The 18960-nt window shown below is 40.2% G+C and overlaps 1 protein-coding gene across 2 annotated transcripts; it reads left to right on the top strand.

Moving 5' to 3' along the window:
• The first annotated feature begins 523 nt into the window (after positions 1-523).
• On the top strand, positions 524-18447 carry LOC103106474 (zinc finger protein 345-like). Of its 2 annotated transcripts, XM_056796457.1 has the most exons (5): positions 524-630; positions 1407-1530; positions 11777-11903; positions 13234-13329; positions 14992-18447. In XM_056796457.1, exons 2-5 carry the CDS (start codon positions 1498-1500, stop codon positions 16908-16910), a joined length of 2175 nt encoding a protein of 724 aa, XP_056652435.1. In that variant the 5' UTR covers positions 524-630; positions 1407-1497; the 3' UTR covers positions 16911-18447. The 2 variants fall into 2 exon arrangements, with proteins under 2 accessions (XP_056652435.1, XP_056652436.1); XM_056796458.1 differs by lacking the exon at positions 524-630 and having other exon boundaries at positions 1302-1530.
• Positions 18448-18960: the final 513 nt, after the last annotated feature.

Raw genomic sequence — 18960 nt, 5'->3', positions numbered from 1 at the left:
GTTTGAGCCCAGATCTTGGGGGTTCCAGGCCCAGGAGGGCAGCCCCAGAGTCACCTGATTCCACCACCTGGGGAGAGGTTGGGCCCCTCCTTGCGGGAGCCCCTGGGCTACCCCCAGAGCAGAAGGTGCAGCAGAATGTTCAGAGAGATCCCTGGAGGAGGGGGGCCCTTGGGGCTGGGCCTGGGCCCTGCAGGATCAGCTACTGCCTTGTGCCTCAGTTTCCTTCTCTGTCAGACAGAGGGTATCCTAGCACCCCCTCCTCAGGTCCTGGGGAAGGATGAATCCATTCCCTGATCAGCCAATTAAACACCTGCTGCGGGCCAGGCCCTAGCCTGAGACAGCCTCCAGTGGAAAGAAGAAGCAGTAGGGCTGGGCGGGAGGGGAAGTGGGGGGAGGGGAGAAGGCTGCGGCCCCCCACATTGGGGGACAATCAGTGTATGACCCCTCCCCCACCGGCCCAGAATGGACTCCATTTCCCAGAATGCCTGTTTCCGGACTTCCTCTTGGTCTTGTCTCCTCCCCCAGGTGACAGGCTCAAGGCATGCTGGGAATCGCCTATGGTCCCTCTTAGTTCCTGGAGGGTCCTCTATTTTTCTCTCTTTTGTTACTCCCGGAGCTTTGATTTGCTCGGTGAGAGGGGGAGGGGGAGGGAGTCCACGCGCAGGCGCGGCCCCGGCTCCCTGGTCTGGCGGAGACTTTGTGCTCTAAGTCCTGGGGAGCGGGAAGAGCCCGGTGGACCAGTTCCGGGTGCTGAGCTTGGGGATAGCGGGGAGTGTGCGCATGTGCAACACGGGAGGTGGGGAAGGGGCTGTGTGGCGGGGATTAAGTGTGGGTGTCTGTGGGTCATTTTTAAGGACCTCAGAAACGGGACCAACACGGAAGCGTCAGTGTCAGGCCCGGACGGCTCCATCTGGGCCAGGAGCCTTGGCGAGGCTTTGCCCTCCGCCAGAGGAGAGAATGTCCCTCCCGGCGCCCCCTACCCGCCCCCTCCCGGGGCCGGAATCTAGAGCCAGAAGGCATCTGGGGACGGGGGAGGCATTCAAAAGGTGGGGGGAGGGGCCGATAAACCTAAGCCCGGTGTCTGGGGCATGCCCGTACCCACGTGCCATGGAAGGGGCCGCGATCTTGGGCACCGAAGACATGCCAACACCCACGTGATGCCGGTCTCCCCTTCCAGTGTACCTCTTCCCATTCCCCAGTAACCCCTCCCCCAAGGAGTCTCCCTCAATTCAGCCAGTGTAGTTTCTGAATGGAATGAAGCCAAAGATGGCAGCAGGGAGTGGGGGGGGCTTCTTCCTGGCCAGTCCAAGGCCCTTCCTAGCCTGAAGCTCCCTGTTCTCCCCGATGGGGGAGAGTCTCCCTTGAGGCCTGGGAACCCCTCTGAGCCCTCCCCCTCTCTCCTCCAGGCTGACAGAGAGGAAGCCTACCCCCCTCCCCAGGGCTGCCACCCCCTGAAGGACCCCCGTGTTGCCCCGCAGAGAGCCCGCAGCCAGAGGAATGGCCCCCGGGACCCCAAGGTCCCTCTCCCAGGTGAGTGCAGCCCCTCCCCAGGCCAGGCTGGAATCCAGCAGAACTCAGAGCTGTGTCTGTGCCAGGCCTCCAGGATCGCTGTCACTGCTTGTCCTAAGGGAGCTCCAGGGTCAGCCATCCACTGTGTTTTGGGGTTTCCTGGCCTGAATGAGCTGCCCAGGTTCCATCCAGACAGGCCCAGGTGCTGCCATTCCTTCATCCACCCTCCAGTGTGAAAGGGCTGCTGAGAAGGGCTCCAGCTAGGCTCCTCCTCAGGGCCAGAGGACACACCATGGGCTGCTTCCTGGGTCAGGCAGTGGGTCAGCCTTTGCCAGGCCTTTGGGCCTTATTAGACAGTGAGAAGTGGGGGAGGGAGGCAGGGGAGGTGCTGCTGAGGACATCCAGCACCTTGTTCTGCCCTAACATCTGTGGCGAGAACTTGTTTCATAAACAATCTCCCTTTCTAAGCTGTCCATCTGCCCCTAATCTATTTAGAATTTCCAATGACTTCTCGAATCTTGCCCTGAGAGTTGGTTGTTCAAAATGGCAGTCACTTTCCATTAGAATGTTAGTTCCGTTAGTATTTTACAAATGTACATGGCTTTGTCTGTACAAATTTGACATCTGTCCAATTAGGATACATTTTGTGTCAGTTGGGTTCAAAGTCCTGCAGATGAGAAAAGTTCTTTGTCTGAATTTTCCACAGAAACTCACAGTTCTATCAGTATGAATTTTAGGTGTTCTAATTATGAGATGTTACATACTTATCTAGTCCATGAGGTTTCATTCCATCTTGTGCTTATATGTGATGTTATATGTGCATGTACCTATGTGTGAGGTTAACATGTATGACGAATTCTTATGTGACCTCATCACCATTAGTTCTAGATTTCAAAGTCTTTCCATGTCCTTGGTATTGATTATAGAAAACATACATGTCTTAGGTACTTCATCTGTTCAGGTTACACATTGTCATCTCACCTTGATTGAAGTCCCGTGTTCTTTAACATACAGGAACATGTATGTGTGTAAGCTCTTTGTATGCCTGTGCGTAAGATTGATTTTTTCTTGTTTGTATGTGCGTGGAAGTAAGTTTGAATTCTTCATGCGTGCCTGCCAGTCTTTTACGGTTTGATTCTTTGTGTATGGATGTATGCTTTTTTGTGTGGTAATCTTCATGTGTGGGTGTATATAGTATGTTGTACTTAGTAGATTTTTAAGATACATCTCGTGATTTTGAAATGTGATGTTGTCTTATATCATTTGATGTTTAATTTTTCAAGGGGTTTTATTACATTGAGATTTGGCTTTGTGAGATTTAAAATGGTTGATGTCTTAAACTGTAGTGAGTTAAAATGGTGGAAGATATAAATTGTGATAGATATAAGAGAGGGTGAGTAAATTTGACCGCAGAAAATATGTTTCACTACAGTGTCTTGGTTTTTAAATCAAATATGAGGTGGTCGCCAGGGAAATATTCCCAATTATTCAAATACCCAAGTCAACTGGGTTTTATAGAGATTTTTAATTAATAATATAATGAGGAATTAGAGAAAGAGAAGGAAAGGAATAATTATGAAGGGCCTCAAGCCAATATGGCCTAGACCTGAGTCTTAAGAGAGAGAATCAGTCAGTCAGTCTTTTAACACTCACCACAAGGTCTGCCTAAACAAGGATTCTAGTGACACCAGGCCAGCTCCATCTCAGCTGACTTCACCAGAGAGCCTTCCAGCCAGAGACTGTTCCAAAAGGTCTCTCTCCAGAGCCTCCAGAGGGACAGAGTCCCCTTAGAGGAGCTCCAGGGAGACCTCCTTAGAGATTGTCCTCCAAGAGCTTCCCTTCTCCAGAGCCTCTCTCAAGAGATTCTTCCCAAGCGATCCTCATCAGAGATCCTCCAAAAGGAATTCCTCCAAAAGGATATCTCTTCTCAAGAGATTCTGCTTTTTCTTATATAGGGGTTTTTCTCCCATGTCACCTCCCCTAAGTCCCTACATCTACCAATCACTGTAGATGCTTTCCAAAGGACTGCCCATCTAAATTCCTGCTAAGTCGACCAATCTCCTCAGTAAGTCTGAATCAGAAAAAATGCTGCTGTGTCGACCAATCTCATCAAGAGAAAACTTGCCCGACCCTTTTAGGTACCTAGCATCCCATTGTATCAATTCTAAAAACAGGCCTGGCTCAAAGAACTCCTTGCCCTACCATAAGCATGGATCCAAGTACTTTCTTTGTTTAGTAAGGAGTTTTCTCTCCTAAAGCAGTCTTAAGTACGGTTGGAGTAGAGGTCCTCCCATTTCTGATCCTGGCGAGTTCTCACATCAAAATGGGGAATGTTTCTCAGTAGGGAATTTGTTCCAATTAAGAATTCCCTGATGGGAAAATTTTTAACATTCACAAGTCTGAGAGATTTCAAGATTTACAGCTTCTTTGAGATGTTTATATTAGGAGATTATTTTGACTTTTGAATTTTTCTTGGAGATAGAATTTTTCTTTACTCTATGGTTCTTATTTTCTTGTTGGTATAGATAGAATTATACATGATGTAATGTGTTTTGCAGAGATGTGTCTTTTGTAAAATAATCTTGTTTCGTTCTTAATTATTGAAGCTAATATCTTCAAATTTGGGGCTACTTCCCCAGTGTTTTTCCAGTGCTTATATTCTGTTTTAACATGTACTCTCATGTCTCACATTTGTGTTGTTGTTGTTCTTATGTGCAATGCTATCATTTTTATTCTTCTACTATCATGTAATGATTTCCATTTATAGGGACAATTGTTAACATGTTGTTGGGGCTGTTGGCAATACTTCAGTTTTTTCTTATGCATTTTCTTAGAATGTTGCTTCTTGTTCTTCTATATTGCTGGTAATATTATGGGAATAATGTTGTTTTACATGATTGTGGCCATACAGTTGTTTCTTGTGAGATGTCTGAAACTATGAGATAATGTCTTCATGGTGTACCCTCCCTCTCTTCCTCCCCCAGGTAGAGATTTGTTTTTAGGTGGAAGTTGAGAGATATGGGTAACCTGTTTCAGTTCTCATCTATAAGTTGGTATTAAAAGTCTTTGATAACAGATTCATCCAATGTGGGTTCCCCATCTTCCATTACTGGGATGTTTGTACTTGTCATAGTTATGAAGTTAAGAGTTTGTCACTAAGAGCTTGGGGCTTTTCCTGATGTAATTAAATTTCTTAGTTGTTCTGTCAGATTTTATACCTAAGACCAGTCTTTGTTCTCACAAGGTTTTGTGTTGTGTGTTACTCTATGGAACTCAAACTAATCCTGGTTTCAACCCTTCTCAATAGATGGTATTTGTCATGTGATGTTGAAGTTAGAGAATAGATGTGAAATTGTATATCCATCTCTCCTCCAGTTTGTTTTTGAATATGTGTTTTCTCATTCATAATCACTGTCTATGTAGGTAAGGTAATTAAAAAACATGCTAGATATTTCCACCTCACAAGAAATCGAGACAATTTCAGACACTTGTTTATTTAAACAAGGTCTCCTAATATATGTCGGTTTGTGATTTTGTATTTTGTGTCTGTGGGGTGTTCCTTAAGGATTTCCCTGACGAGAAGGGTCCCACAAGGGAAGGGGCTCACCTTTGTGATGGGACCCGAGGAGAGATAGGGAACTGAGAACCAGGGTGGAGAATGAAAGACACGGACAAGTCAGTGTTTGAATAGGGCAGGCAACCCCTATGATTTTTCCCCTTGGGAGGAAAATATGAGGATCAATGGAACACGAGGTAGAGGAGAAGATTAAGATAAGGAATGTAAGCCGACAAGGGCCATAGCCTCGGGAGAGGCTTGAGAGAGAGAGGGAGACAGAGAGATTGCTAGAGAAGATTGAAGATCCAAGAGGAGGTTCAAAGGAGTTGCCTTTGCTTTTATTGTTGAGGAAGCAAGGAGGTGTTTCCAATCACATAGCAATCACATCACCGAGTATAGACAGTTGAGATTGGGTGGCAATGTAGAGGGAACACCTTTGGGTGTGTAGATTTCAACCTGTGCTTTCCCCGAGTACTCCGAGCCAAAATGTTAATGAGTTTGTCTTAAGCAAGGGCCGCATGGCCATTTCAAGGTTACATTCACAAACCTTATTGGTAAAACCTTGTGCTTGGAGACACAGTAGCCCTACAGTTATTTATGATTCATAGATGTGAATATGCTTGGGTTGCTACAGTGTCTAATAGTGTTGTTTTGAATTAATACTTATCAAGTTTCTTCAAATTTCCACTTCTCATGTTGACTGATGGATCTCTTATTCCTCCCAAATTATGTAGTGTTGCATTCTATTTCCCTAATACGTAAAATTAATTTTGTTTAATGGTTTTGCCTCACTCAGTCTTACATATAAGTCCTGTTTTCCATCTGTCTTCTTTTATGAACAAATTTACAAAGTTCAAAAGTCTTAGCTGTTCATTTCAGTTTTTTCTTTTTGTTTCTTCTCTCTAGCAGCTTTTCTTGATGCTTTTCCTCTGGCATGCTTTTCTGGGCTGGAAAGTTGTCTTGTCACTGCGGTATGCTTGACTGCTGGGATGTTGTTGTCTGGAACATGATGTATCACTATTGTTTCTTTGTGGTGTACTTTTTGATGTTAATGAGTTTTTGTTTTCATTTCTCAGTGCTATCTTTTGTCTAATTATCTTCTGTGTCTGTTACAGTGATGTTGGATTTTTCTGGTTTTATGTGGGAACAGTGGAATCATGAGTCTTTCCCTGCAATTTTTATAGCTGTTGGGGTAGTAAGCAATACTTAGTGTGGTCCAGTCCATTTTATGTCTGTAGCCAATTTTCTATTGAACTTTTTAAAGTATACTTTGTCTCCTGGTTTGATGTTGTGCAAATTGTAATCCAGGGGTACTGTTTGTTGTATCAAGTCAATTTCCTGTTTCTTGTTTGTCAAGCTTGTATATGTTTTGTTAATTGACAATCTCCACCTATCATTGCATTGTAAACTGGTTTACAAGTCCTTCCTTGCCAAATTGAATGTCCATATTGTAAAGATAATTCTATATTTGTGACTTAAAAATCTAAATTAATATGGTTGCCAGGGAAAATCCCAAATAATAAAATACCCAAGTCAGCTGGAAATTATGATGATTTTAATTTAATATAGAGAGAAGGAATTAGGAGGAGAGAGAGAGGAAAGAGTTAATTTAAACTGCTCTGGCTCAGGCTGAGCCTAGCTCTTCCCCTTGAGTGCTCACATGCTTTGTTAAGAATGCATACCATAATGTCTCTCTTTGTGTTACTACTGCTGCTCCAGTGTACCTTTCCCCATTAACTATCATGCATCTGTATACATTTCAATGTGGGTTGTTTCAGGAGAGTATCTTTTAAATCACTTCTTGGTTTTTCTACTAATAATATTGTTTCCTGGCAATTGTTTATGGGTTCCCTTTCAAATGGCAGGTCTGAAATCAATATTGGCGGATTCAATGGTTGCCAATATTTTAAACTAATGTTTTTGTTGCTCAGTAACACAATTTCATACTGAGAAAGTCTTTGCTGTGTGTAACTTCTAAATGACATTTCTTCAATATGGGCTCTAGTTGATGTTGAGAGTAGATATTGAATTTTGATCCTAATTCCAAATCAGGTGACTTTTGAATCATGGTTGCTATGGCTGAAATTTCTGTCAACCAGGGAATCATTCCTTTCTTGGTTATAACCAGCTTTGTACTATAATATGCCATAGGCCTAAAATTGGGTCCTAAAGTTTGGACTAACACTCCAGAAGCTATGCCTCTTGCTTTATGTCCAAAGAGATGGAATTCTTTGTTGTAGTCTGGAATACCTAAGTCTGGAGCTGTTGTGATTGCTTCTTTGAGCTGTGCCAAGGCTTGGAGATGCTCTTTTGTTAGTTTCAAAGGTTCTGTTTCTGTGTTTTTGGTTAAATCCATCAGGCATTTTGTTATTTGGCTATAGCCTGGCATCCATTGTCTTCATAAACCTGTTACTCCTAAAAATGCTCGCATTTGTTTCTTAGTCTTTGGCACCCTGAGCTTTTGAACATCCTCTAATCTTTTCTTGGAAATCTTTCTCGTTCCCTTTTCCAAGCTTAATCCTAAGTATGCCACTTTAGGCATGACCCATTGTAACTTTGATTTGGAAACTTTGTGGCCTTATATAGCTCTAGGAGAAGTTTTTTTTTGCTGTTTCTGGTAACAAACTGTAGCAGATGTGGATGCAAGAAGAATGTCATTTCCATATTGCATGATTTTGCTTTCTTAGAATTGAATGTTCTTTAAATCTTGCTGCAAGATTTGGCAAAATGCTGTTGGGCTATCACAGAATCCCATTGGTAATCTTACCCATGTCTACTTAATCCCATTCCAAGTGAAAGCAAAGATTTTTTGGCTTTCCTTTGCAATTGGAATCCTAAAATAAACACTACACAGATCAATGACAGTATACTATCTAGATTTACTTGGTTTACTGAAATTATTCTAGATGGGCTTGGAATGACTGCATGGAATTTTGTAAAAAAGTTTTTTACTGCTCTTAAATCTTGGGCCAGTCTCCATTGAACTTTTCCTTCAGAGTCACATTTTGCTTTCTTTATGGGTATTCTGAAGTTGTTGGGATTAAAACTTTCTGATCTAACAAGCTTTGGATAATTGGGTTGATTCCATCTATGTCTTCTTTCCTTAGTTTGTATTGTGGTATCTTTGGTGGTGTCCCTTCTTTAACTTCTACTTTTACTGGTGTTGCTGACTTTAGAATCCCTACATCTGTAGAATGTATAGTCCAAAGCCCTTTTGGTATATCACTTGGAATTTCAAATATTGTACCTTCGTTTTGAACTTGTACATCACTCACTTTCCCCATAAACAGCAATGGATAATGTTTTAAAGAGTTTTTTGGGTAGATGTAGAAAGATTTTCCCCAATTTATCACATTGAATGGTTGCTCCAATTTTACACAAAAAATCTCTCCCAAGAAGGTTGATTGGGTATTCTTGGATTAACAAGAATTTGTGTTCTGTTGTTAGGGGTCCTAGAGTTACCATCTTTGATTTTTGTTTTGGTACTGTTTTTTCCCTGTTGACCCCATTATTTGTACATAACTTGTGATTTGGTTATCTTCAGGAGATGTTTTAAAAATAGATTTAGTTTCCCCTGTATCGTTAAGGGCTGGGTAGATTTTATTACCCACTTTTATCATGACCCTTGGTTCTGTGTTCTCATTTTGTTGGCATACTTGAACCATAGTTGCTTGTATTTCTATTTTGCTCATATCCCAGTTTTGTTCTTTAGCTACAGACTTCTCTTGTTACTTTGAACATTCATTTTACCATCCATCATCAGTTTGCAATGCAATTGTATTAGTGTAGAGACTTAAGGATGGTGTGATAATGTTTGTGTTTGCTTTTCCTGTGCAGTTGATATTGGTTGGAATTCTTTGACATAAAGATTTCAGGTTGACTTTTCTATTATTGGTATATTCTTTTGAAATATTACCCCTGCTTTTTCAGTGTCGTTGTCTCAGGATGTCTGCTAATTTGAATGTTCTCTGTTATTGCATTTTCTGCCCCATTGGACCATTCTGTTGTTTGCTCATGTGCTTCAATTAATTCATTTGCACTTTGTTTAAAATCTTTAGAACCCTCTACTATTTGTGTGTCATATGGTTTTGGTTTTGGTTTTGCTATTTGTTCTATACTTTCTGTTTCTAAAGTATATTCTTTTCTTTCTGCTAAGTTACTTTTATCTTGTGCTGAGAAATGTTGTAATTCAATGTTGCTTGGATCTAATCTTTCCTTTTCTTTGCTTTTTAAGTTATAATGTCCTAATAAGTTTAAGATTTGTGTGTTACAGACTGTTGCCAGATCTGTTCCTTCCCCTTTCTTTGTATCTTGTTCCACTGTTCCAAAAATTTCCTGTCTAATCTCTGTTACATTATTATCACATTGGATTTCTTCTTCTATCTGCTCCTTAGTTTTATTTTGTGCTTTGGAACCCTCAAATTCTATTTGCATGCAGTCTTCTTCCTTTTCATTTCCCCCATTTCCTTTCCCATTTTTCCTTTTTGATGTTACCCCATGCACCTGGCTTCATAACTGACATTGGTTGGCAGCACTAAGACTACGTGTGAATAAAGTGGCTTTGCTCCCTGTTGGATGTCTCTTTCCATGGTTTCTAAATTTGGTGCTTGAAATGAATTCTTGCAATTACAATGGCAACATTTTGTATTTGTTTGTGTATTGTTGCTATACCTTATGCTGCTTTCCCAGGCTCTCTTTTTATTGTTAGCTTGGACTAATTGTGCCTTTAAATAACAGTCTCAAACCATGTGTCCCAATTTCCCGCAAAGGAAGCAGCCCACCCCAAAGAGATAATGGACACAAAGACTTGTACAAAAATATTCATAGCTGCGCTCTTTGTGGTGGCCCAAAACTGGAAAACGAGGGGATGCCCATCAATTGGGGAATGGCTGAACAAACTGTGGTATATGTTGGTGATGGAATACTATTGTGCTCAAAGGAATAATAAAGTGGAGAAGTTCCATGGAGACTGGAACAACCTCCAAGAAGTGATGCAGAGCGAGAGGAGCAGAACCAGGAGAACATTGTACACAGAGACTAATACACTGTGGTATAATCGAACGTAATGGACTTCTCCATTAGGGGCGGTGTAATGTCCCTGAACAACTTTCAGGGATCCAGGAGAAAAAAAAAACACCATTCATAAGCAAAGGATAAACTATGGGAGTGGAAACACCGAGAAAAAGCAACTGCCTGAATACAGAGGTTGAGGGGACATGACAGAGGATAGACTTTAAATGAACACTCTAATGCAAATACTATCAACAAAGCAATGGGTTCAAATCAAGAAAACATCTAATGCCCAGTGGACTTACGCGTCGGCTATGGGGGGTGGGGGGGAGGAAAAGAAAATGATCTATGTCTTTAATGAATAATGCTTGGAAATGATCAAATAAAATATATTAAAAAAAAAAAAAAAAAGAAGCAGCCCATCCCCAGCCCTGTTCAAGCTTCCTCTGGCTGGAATCCAGCACAACTCAGAACTGTGTCTTTGCTAGGCCTCCAGGGGTGCCATCACTGCTTGTTGTCAGAATGAACTCCAGGGTCAGCCCTGGCTGCCCCAAATCCACCAGTGTTTTGGGGTTTCCCGGCCTCAGTAGCCCTGCCTGGATGAACTGGCCCAGCTTCCAGCCAGTCAGGCATAAGAGCTGATATTTATTCATCCACCCCCTCAGTGTGACCCCCCCCCCCTCAGCAGGGATGGCCAGGTGTCCCCCACCTCCAGGGATGGCCCAGGGACAGGCTTTGCTCCTAATCTCCAGGCCCTGGGCTTGTCCAGATCAGTCAGGCCTGCCAGGAAGGCTTCTGGAGGAGTTTGGGGGAGATCAAGTGAGGCATAGATAGGAAAAGGAGCATTTTTAACTGAAGGAAAGTGCTGGGCTTATTATTTCTTGATGTATTGTGAGGTCATTAGCTTCTCACGGTTACACAACAGTTAATTGTTTGATGCCAGGTTGGAACCTAGAACCTTCCTTCTCTAGGCTTAGCTCTCAATCCCCTGAGCCACCCAGCTGCCCCCTTTATAAGCACTTTTTAAGGATTTTTATGGAAGGATAGCCAGAGAGGTTTGGGATTTTGCTGCTACTAAGCCGCCATGTTCACTCTGTTCCTTTCCCCAAACTCCTAATATAATAAGAGACTGTACTTCTTCACTTAAGCTAGAATCAGAGTATGATCCCATGTAACTCTATGGAATTCTCTCTATGTTTTCATGTAGATAACAGTATTTTAGCCTTTTAGGAAACATAAGTAGAGAATTTCTTTTTCTTAGTTCTCTCCTCAATTACTAGTAATATTTTTCCCTTTTAAAACCTAGTAACCCTTTCAAAAAATATTCTTACCAGCTAAATTCTAAAACTTGTGATAAAGGGGAATTTCAGATCACCTCACTTTCTCCTTGACAGAATTTCCCACCTCACTCAGAGAGCACTTATCACCTCCCAGATTACATAGGAAAAGCATTTCTCAGTAAGATACCTCTCCAGGTTTCATTCTTCACACCATGATTCTCACTTCAGACCCTAAATGCCTTTATCACTGTTTCATTGGGCTGTAAATGACTGGTCTCTAGTGTTAGCTCTAACACTCTCCAAGGTTATGAGTTTGTTGTTAATCCCTTGTAAGTTTCAGTTTCCTCCAGTCAGTTGATGAGAGTTGTACTAGATGAATTCTCACGGTTCTGCTCCAAATTTCATGATTTTCCTCATTTAGGGGTTAATGAACTTTAAGGATGTGGCTGTGGATTTCTCCCAGGAGGAGTGGTGCCTGTTGGACCATTCTCAGAAAGAGCTGTACCTGGAGGTCATGTTGGAGAATGTTCAGAATCTACTCTCCGTGGGTAAGATGCATTCCTCTGTTAACTCTGAATCTCCTCTTAAGGGATTGTCTTCATTCCAAGCTAAATGTAAAGGACTTTCAGCCTTCGTCAATGGTTAAAAAAGCAAATTATGATCTCAGACAAAGCTAAAGGAAAAATAGATCTAAAAGGATGGTAATTACATCTTGATAAAAGATTGTATAGCTATTGAGGCTATATTAGTACTTCACATTTGTGGGCCAAATAGTGTAACCTCCAGATTTCTAAGGTAGAAACTACAGGAATATAAGGAGGAAATTGACAATAAAACTATACTTATTGGTAAGGACCTCAACCTTCCGCTATTAAAAAAATCTAAAAATACATGTAACCAAAAAATAAACAAAAATGAGTAAAGGAAGTGAATGAAATTTTAGAAAAATTACATTTAACATATATCTGGAGAAAACTGAATGGAGTGAAACAGGAATGTACCTTATTTTTAGTCACCCATGGAACAAAGGAAAAATTAACCATCTGCCTGGTTATAAAAAGTGCCCAACCAAATGCCAAATGCAGAAATAATAAATGAGACCTATTCAGATCATAATGCAATAAAAAGTATAATCAATGAGAATTAGTGGAAAGACAAATTAAAAATTTATTGGAAACTAAATCTCATACTTCAAAAGAGGTTACTCAACAAACAAATCATAGAAACACTGATTTTTTTCAAGAGAATGACAATTTGGAGACAGCATATCAAAAGTTATGACATATAGCCAAATCAGTACTTAGGGGAAATTTTATATCTGAATGATTATATAGAATAAATAGAGGAAAAGAAGATAAATGAATTGGGCATGTAGCTAAAATGAAGAGAAAAAGAAAAAACTAATAATCTTCAAGAAGAGACATAATTGGAAATCCAGAAAATCAACTGAGAAATCAATGAAATTGAAAATAAGAGAACTGTTAAACTAATAAATAAGATTGGGAGTTGGTTTTCTACAGGAAAAACCCCAACAAAATAAATAAAGCATTGGTTAATTTCATTTAAAAAAAGAAAGAAGAGAATGAAATTACCAGTTTCAAAATTGAAAAGGCCAGTTTCACTGACAATGAAGAATTGCAGCATTACGAACTATTATCTGACAATATATCTGACAGTGTAAGTGAAATGGATAAATATTTTACAACAATATAAATTTTCCAGATTAAAAAAGGATATCTCAAAAAAAGAAATTGAAGAAACCATCAACACATCAGAGAATCCCTAAATAGAAATGGAGTAAGCAAGCAAGGCCTACAGGATGGTTTCTGTTGTGTTTTATTTCTCTCTCCTGATCCCTTCCTTATTTTTTCTGTTCAGGGCTTCTAGTTCCTAGAGAAGATATTGTCTCCTGTTTTCAGCAAGGGGAAGCACCATGGCTGTTAGAGCAAAGAGGCCCAAGGAGCTCCTGTCCAGGTGAGTGAATTGAAAGCAGATGTATGAGGGCTGTTATCCCAATAGACTTTTATCAGTTGTAGTAAAGAGAGTGCTAGACTTGGAGGCTGGCAGACCAACCCTGAATTATGCTATTCATTTCCTGAGAGATGGATGATGGACTCAGTATAGAGTATAAGACATGAGATATGGTAGATCCTGAAATAACATGAATATGAAGTATATCTGCACTAAATGGCATAATATCTTTGCATTTGTAGAGAAAAGAAGAAAACTTATATTCCACTTTGAAAATTACTGCATGAGAGTTAAAAAGGTTGAAATTGTTTCTCTATTTAGGATATAAAATTTACCAAGAATGATCATGAGATAGTACCACCAAAATGATGAGAACAAAATATCTGAAAAGTTACTTGAGATTGATAAAATTATAAGAATAGTACTCACGTAGAGAATGACTGTCTAGTACTGTGGACAGCACAAGCTCAGACTTAGCTGGAAGGAAATTATTTAGGTCATGTAGTAGAGGCATGGGGAGAGAGAACTTTCAAGAACCAAAGCTGGAGACCTAGCTCTAGCTGTCAATCAAGGGAAGGTTCCAACGGAATGTTCCCAGGAGTGGTAGTTGGAGGTTTGCTGGCCACACTGAGAAGAGAAACTGGGCTTTTGGGACTTTGTCTCTGTCTCTCTGGCTATGAGCAGTTGAAGTTGACAAGAAGGAGAAACTTGGCTTTTGAGTTGGTGGTCTGTATGAAAGTTGATCTGGCCAGTAGTAACTGAGAGACTTTGAAATTTGTTTTTCTCTGAGGTTGAGCAGAGAGACCTTACTGATTTCTTGTGAAGAAGAAGAAATAAGATCTTAAAAGCCATTGTCCTCCATCTCCCTAACTGTCTTAGAGTCACAGTTTGTGACTGGAATACTTCCTCAAACCTTCCTAAAAGTTATCCCCGTAGTTTAGGGAAATCCTCATCCCTCTTACCTCAGTTTCCCATCCTGTCATCCCAGTAAACCCCTTGACTTGAAAAAGGAAATGAAAAGAATATCTTTATAGTTTACTCAGGTGGGGAGGGAAGGAGTCAAAGGCTTCAAGAACTGGGTGGAGAGGTTTGGTTAAGGGAGGGAGTAAAGGAGGATGGAGGTTAGAAAATAGATTGATCCATCAGCCATCAGTAGGGATCAATAGACAAACCCCAGAGCAGACCCTAGAGCATTCCCTTGTAGGCAGCTCCCCTGTGTACCAGCATCCCTCAGCATTTCTCTGTTCTACCTCCATTACAAATAAGCAGCCTCAGGTCCCTATAGCAGTCTCTCTAGTCACAGGCCAGAGAATCAACAAGTAATAGTTTACCTACAGTTTATTTTTCTATTTCAGTCATTCCATTATTTACTCATGACATGCATTGTGAAGTATGATGAGAATCTTAGGTTTGCCTGTTTTATTGGTGTGTTTTGAGTTTCCATTGTATGTGAAAGTCTTTCTGAAATCATCCATCTTGTAGTTATGACCAAATGTTGTATCCAGAGACTGGTTCTGCTGGTTTAAGTTTGAAAACTCCTTTTTACTTGGGGAAATAGAATAAAAAATTAGTTTATTTTCTGCCATCAGAGGAAAGAACTTATATTTCTTTGTTTGTATGTATCTTCCTTCCCTCTATGTTTATATCATTTTTAATTTTTTTCAGAGACAGAAACTAATTTTGAAGTGAAGAAGATATCTTCCAAGCTGAGCCATTTTGTGGAAGGATCTGGCCTCCAAAGATGCATGAATCAGGGTCTGTCTGACTTCATTTTGAGAGAAACCTGTGACTCTATTATCAAAGGAAATAAAAATCCGAAGAGTTACTGTGAATTTGATAAAACTGCAGAGAAATTCAGCCAATATTCAGTCCTAAATCAGTATACCAAATTGACTTCAGGAAATGACTGTTGTCAGGTTAGTAAATACAGCAAAGGCTTTCTTGAAGAAATAGGACTTGTTCAGTCACCAGAGAAAACTCCTGAAATTCTCATGTATCTAGGTAACCTTGGGGGAATGGCTTTTGGCTCTAGTTCAGACCTCATTAGACATCCAAAAAGTAAGCATGTAGAGATGGTTTTTGTGAATAATAAAGATGGAAGACCTTTCAGTCAGAAGTCTGAGCTTGGTTCACATCAAATAAAACACTGTGGAGAGAATCGTTGGGTATGTAAATACTGTGGAACGACTTTCTCGAGGAGGCGCAATCTTGCTGCACATCAGAGAACCCATATTGGAGAGAGACCTTTTGAATGTAAACAATGTGGAAAGACTTTTATACGGAGGGACTCTTTTGCTACACATCAGAGAATCCACAGTGGAGAGAAACGTTATAAATGTAAACACTGTGAAGAGACTTTCACACAGAGCAGCAGTTTTGTAGCACATCAGAGAATCCACACTGGAGAGAAACCTCATGAATGTAAACACTGTGGAAAGGTTTTCACTTGGAATGGCCATCTTGCTGCACATCAGAGAATCCACAGTGGTGAGGAAGCTCATGAATGTAAACATTGTGGAAAGATTTTCACAAAGAGGGGAAATCTTGCTGTACATGAGAGATTCCACACTGGAGAGAAACCTTTTGAATGTAAACAATGTGGAAAGACTTTTATACAGAGGGCCTCTCTTGGTACACATCAGAGAATCCACACCGCAGAGAAACCTTATGAATGTAAACACTGTGGAAAGGCTTTCACATGGAAGAAAGATATTGTTGCACATCAGAGAATCCATAGTAGAGAGAAACCTTATGAATGCAAACTCTGTGGAAAGACTTTCACACAGAAGGACCATCTTGCTGAACATCAGGGAATCCACACTGGAGAGAAACGTTATGAATGTAAACACTGTGGAAAGGCTTTTACATTTAGGAGCATTCTTGCTGCACATCAGAGAATCCACACTGGAGAGAAACCTTATGAATGTAAACACTGTGGTAAGGATTTCATATGGCAGAATGCCTTTGTTTTACATCAGAGAATCCACACTGGAGAGAAACCTTATGAATGTAAACACTGTGGAGAGGCTTTTACATTTAGGAGCATTTTTGCTGCACATCAGAGAATCCACACTGGAGAGAAACCTTTTGAATGTAAACAATGTGGTAAGGATTTCATATGTCACAGTGCTCTTGTTATACATCAGAGAATCCACACTGGAGAGAAACCTTTTGAATGTAAACAATGTGGAAAGGCTTTCAGCAGTAGATCCAGTCTTTCTCGCCATCAGAGAAAACACACTGGAGAGAAACCTTTTGAATGTAAACAATGTGGAAAGGCTTTCACGAGTAGTTCCAGTCTTTCTCGCCATCAGAGAAAACACACTGGAGAGAAACCTTTTGAATGTAAACAATGTGGAAAGACTTTCACACAGAAGGGCTCTCTTGCTAGACACCAGAGAATCCACACTGGAGAGAAACCTTATGAATGTAAACAATGTGGAAAGGCTTTCACTTTCAGTCACATTCTTGCTAGACACCAGATAATCCATACTGGAGAGAAACCTTTTGAATGTAAACAATGTGGAAAGGCTTTCACACGCAGGGGCTCTCTTGCTGTACATCAAAGGAACCACACAAGATAAACCTCATGCTTATAAGTAGTGTGAAAAGGCTTTCACAGAGAGGATTTATCTAGCTAAATATCAAAGTATCCACACTAGTGAGAAACTATGAATGTAATCAGTTCGAATTCCCTTTCTGAAGAAACTTCACAGTTGCTTCATATCATAAAATCTTCATGGAGGGAAACCTAGTGAATGAAGAGCCTGAGCTTATAGTTGCCATTTTTAAATTCTCTAACAAAAGAGGATCCATACTAGAGAGAAACTTTGAGAATATGATCAATGTGGTAAATTCAGTCAACACTCATCTCTTATTATTTCTAACATAGAATTCCTTTTGAATGGAAATCTTATTACTGTCATGAATGAAGAAAGACATTGAAATGAATTGTCCAGAGCTTGTTCTAATGAGGAAATATCTTCTGAACTGACTAGTTCCAGATGGATTCCCTATAGGAGGGCCTTTAGCCAGAGATCATCTCTTGCTTCATATCAGTGCACTTATAATGGAGAAATACCTCATGAATGTGCTTAAGTTGTATGTGTTTTCCTCAGGAACATGGTAGTCACTGTTATTTAGAGAAATGCAAATTATACTAATTTTGAGGGCACACCCCGAATCTATTAGATTGACTCTTATGACAGAAAAAGAAAGTGACAAGAATTTGAGATTTTGGAAATTTGAGATAATAATGAACTATTTGGGGAATTGTAACCAGATTCAGCCAAGGGCATTTTGGAACTATGTCCAAAGGGCATTGAAAAACAAAAAGGAAAAGGACCCATAAATATTAAAGAAGGAGAAAAAAGTTAAAGCTGCTCTTTTGGGGATGATAAAAGTATTGGAAAGTAAGGAAACTCATTAATAAAAAATAGCTGAGTAAATTGCTGCATGTGATTTGTAAGGATGATATTAGAAAATAAGTATTGTTTTATTAGTTTAGAGATAAGAAGTAAAGTGGCTGGCTTGAGAAAAGAATTGGAGTTTGAAGAAGAGCTGAGAGCATCTTAATTTCAACTGCTGACAGTTATAACCATTTTGTCTATGACAATTACTCTCTGTGGCAGTTGGGAGTTGTCCTCTGGCAGTTGGCAGAGATACTATCAGAGACACAAGGCTGGAGGAGGTAACATCTTTGCCTCTCTGTCTGAGGGAAAGATCTGAAGGAGTTCGGTGTTTTCCTTTCCCAACCATGGGACACACTATTGAATATCTATTGTGTTTTTTGTAAATTGTTTAACTCTGAGAATACCAAAGGAAAACCTGGTGTTCGGTTTGGACTCTGAGTCTTGATTCTTGTTGAGACTCAACCAGCTAGTTTTTGCGATTTCATAATTTGAAGGTGAAGTAAAGATTTATAAGGATAACAGTGGTAGTATTTATTTAGATAGCATAAATTTAGGTTAGTCAGATCAGGAAGGATTAGTGTAGCCTGTGAAACACAGGAAAAGTGGTTACTTGCGGAACCTGGGAGTTTTATTTGGGTGAATTTAGAATCCCTTAGAATTAGAAATCCTTTATTTATCCTTGTATATTTCAATAAACATTTTGTTTTTATAATAAGAGTCTCTTTAGCGTCCTTGCACCTGGCCCTGAAGGGAAGTTCACATTTAAGCTTCACTTCATCACTGAGGATACTTTTGATTACTTCTATCAAAAGCATCCAAACAGTTAAACAGTTTTTCTATTTTGTGTAGCTCGCCATTATTATTATTTATTTTTATTGATTATAATGTAATTCTATTGTTTTTTATTTATTTATTTTATAATAAACATCACAAAACAAACAAATAAATAAATAAATGAAATTATTTGTTTATTAATGAGGAGGAGCTCAGAACTGGAAATACATAAGAGTTAATGCAGACTGAATTTAGTAGAACTAGAAGAGCACTGCACATTGTGACAGAAATATTGTGTGCAGAATATAGCCCCCACTAGTGACAGTAATCCCCAGTTTGCAACATCTGAGAAGCCCGACCATGGCCAGAATCAGTCAAACAGCTTAGTCATCACATTAGGCCAGAAAACCCCACCTTTTCACCCCTTCCTACCAAAGCAGTGTTCTAA

Source organism: Monodelphis domestica, chromosome 4 (genome assembly GCF_027887165.1).
Source record: "Monodelphis domestica isolate mMonDom1 chromosome 4, mMonDom1.pri, whole genome shotgun sequence".
NCBI classification, from domain to species: domain Eukaryota; kingdom Metazoa; phylum Chordata; class Mammalia; order Didelphimorphia; family Didelphidae; genus Monodelphis; species Monodelphis domestica.
Note: the sequence above shows the minus strand (reverse complement) of the source record. Positions and strands in the feature narration are given on the sequence as shown.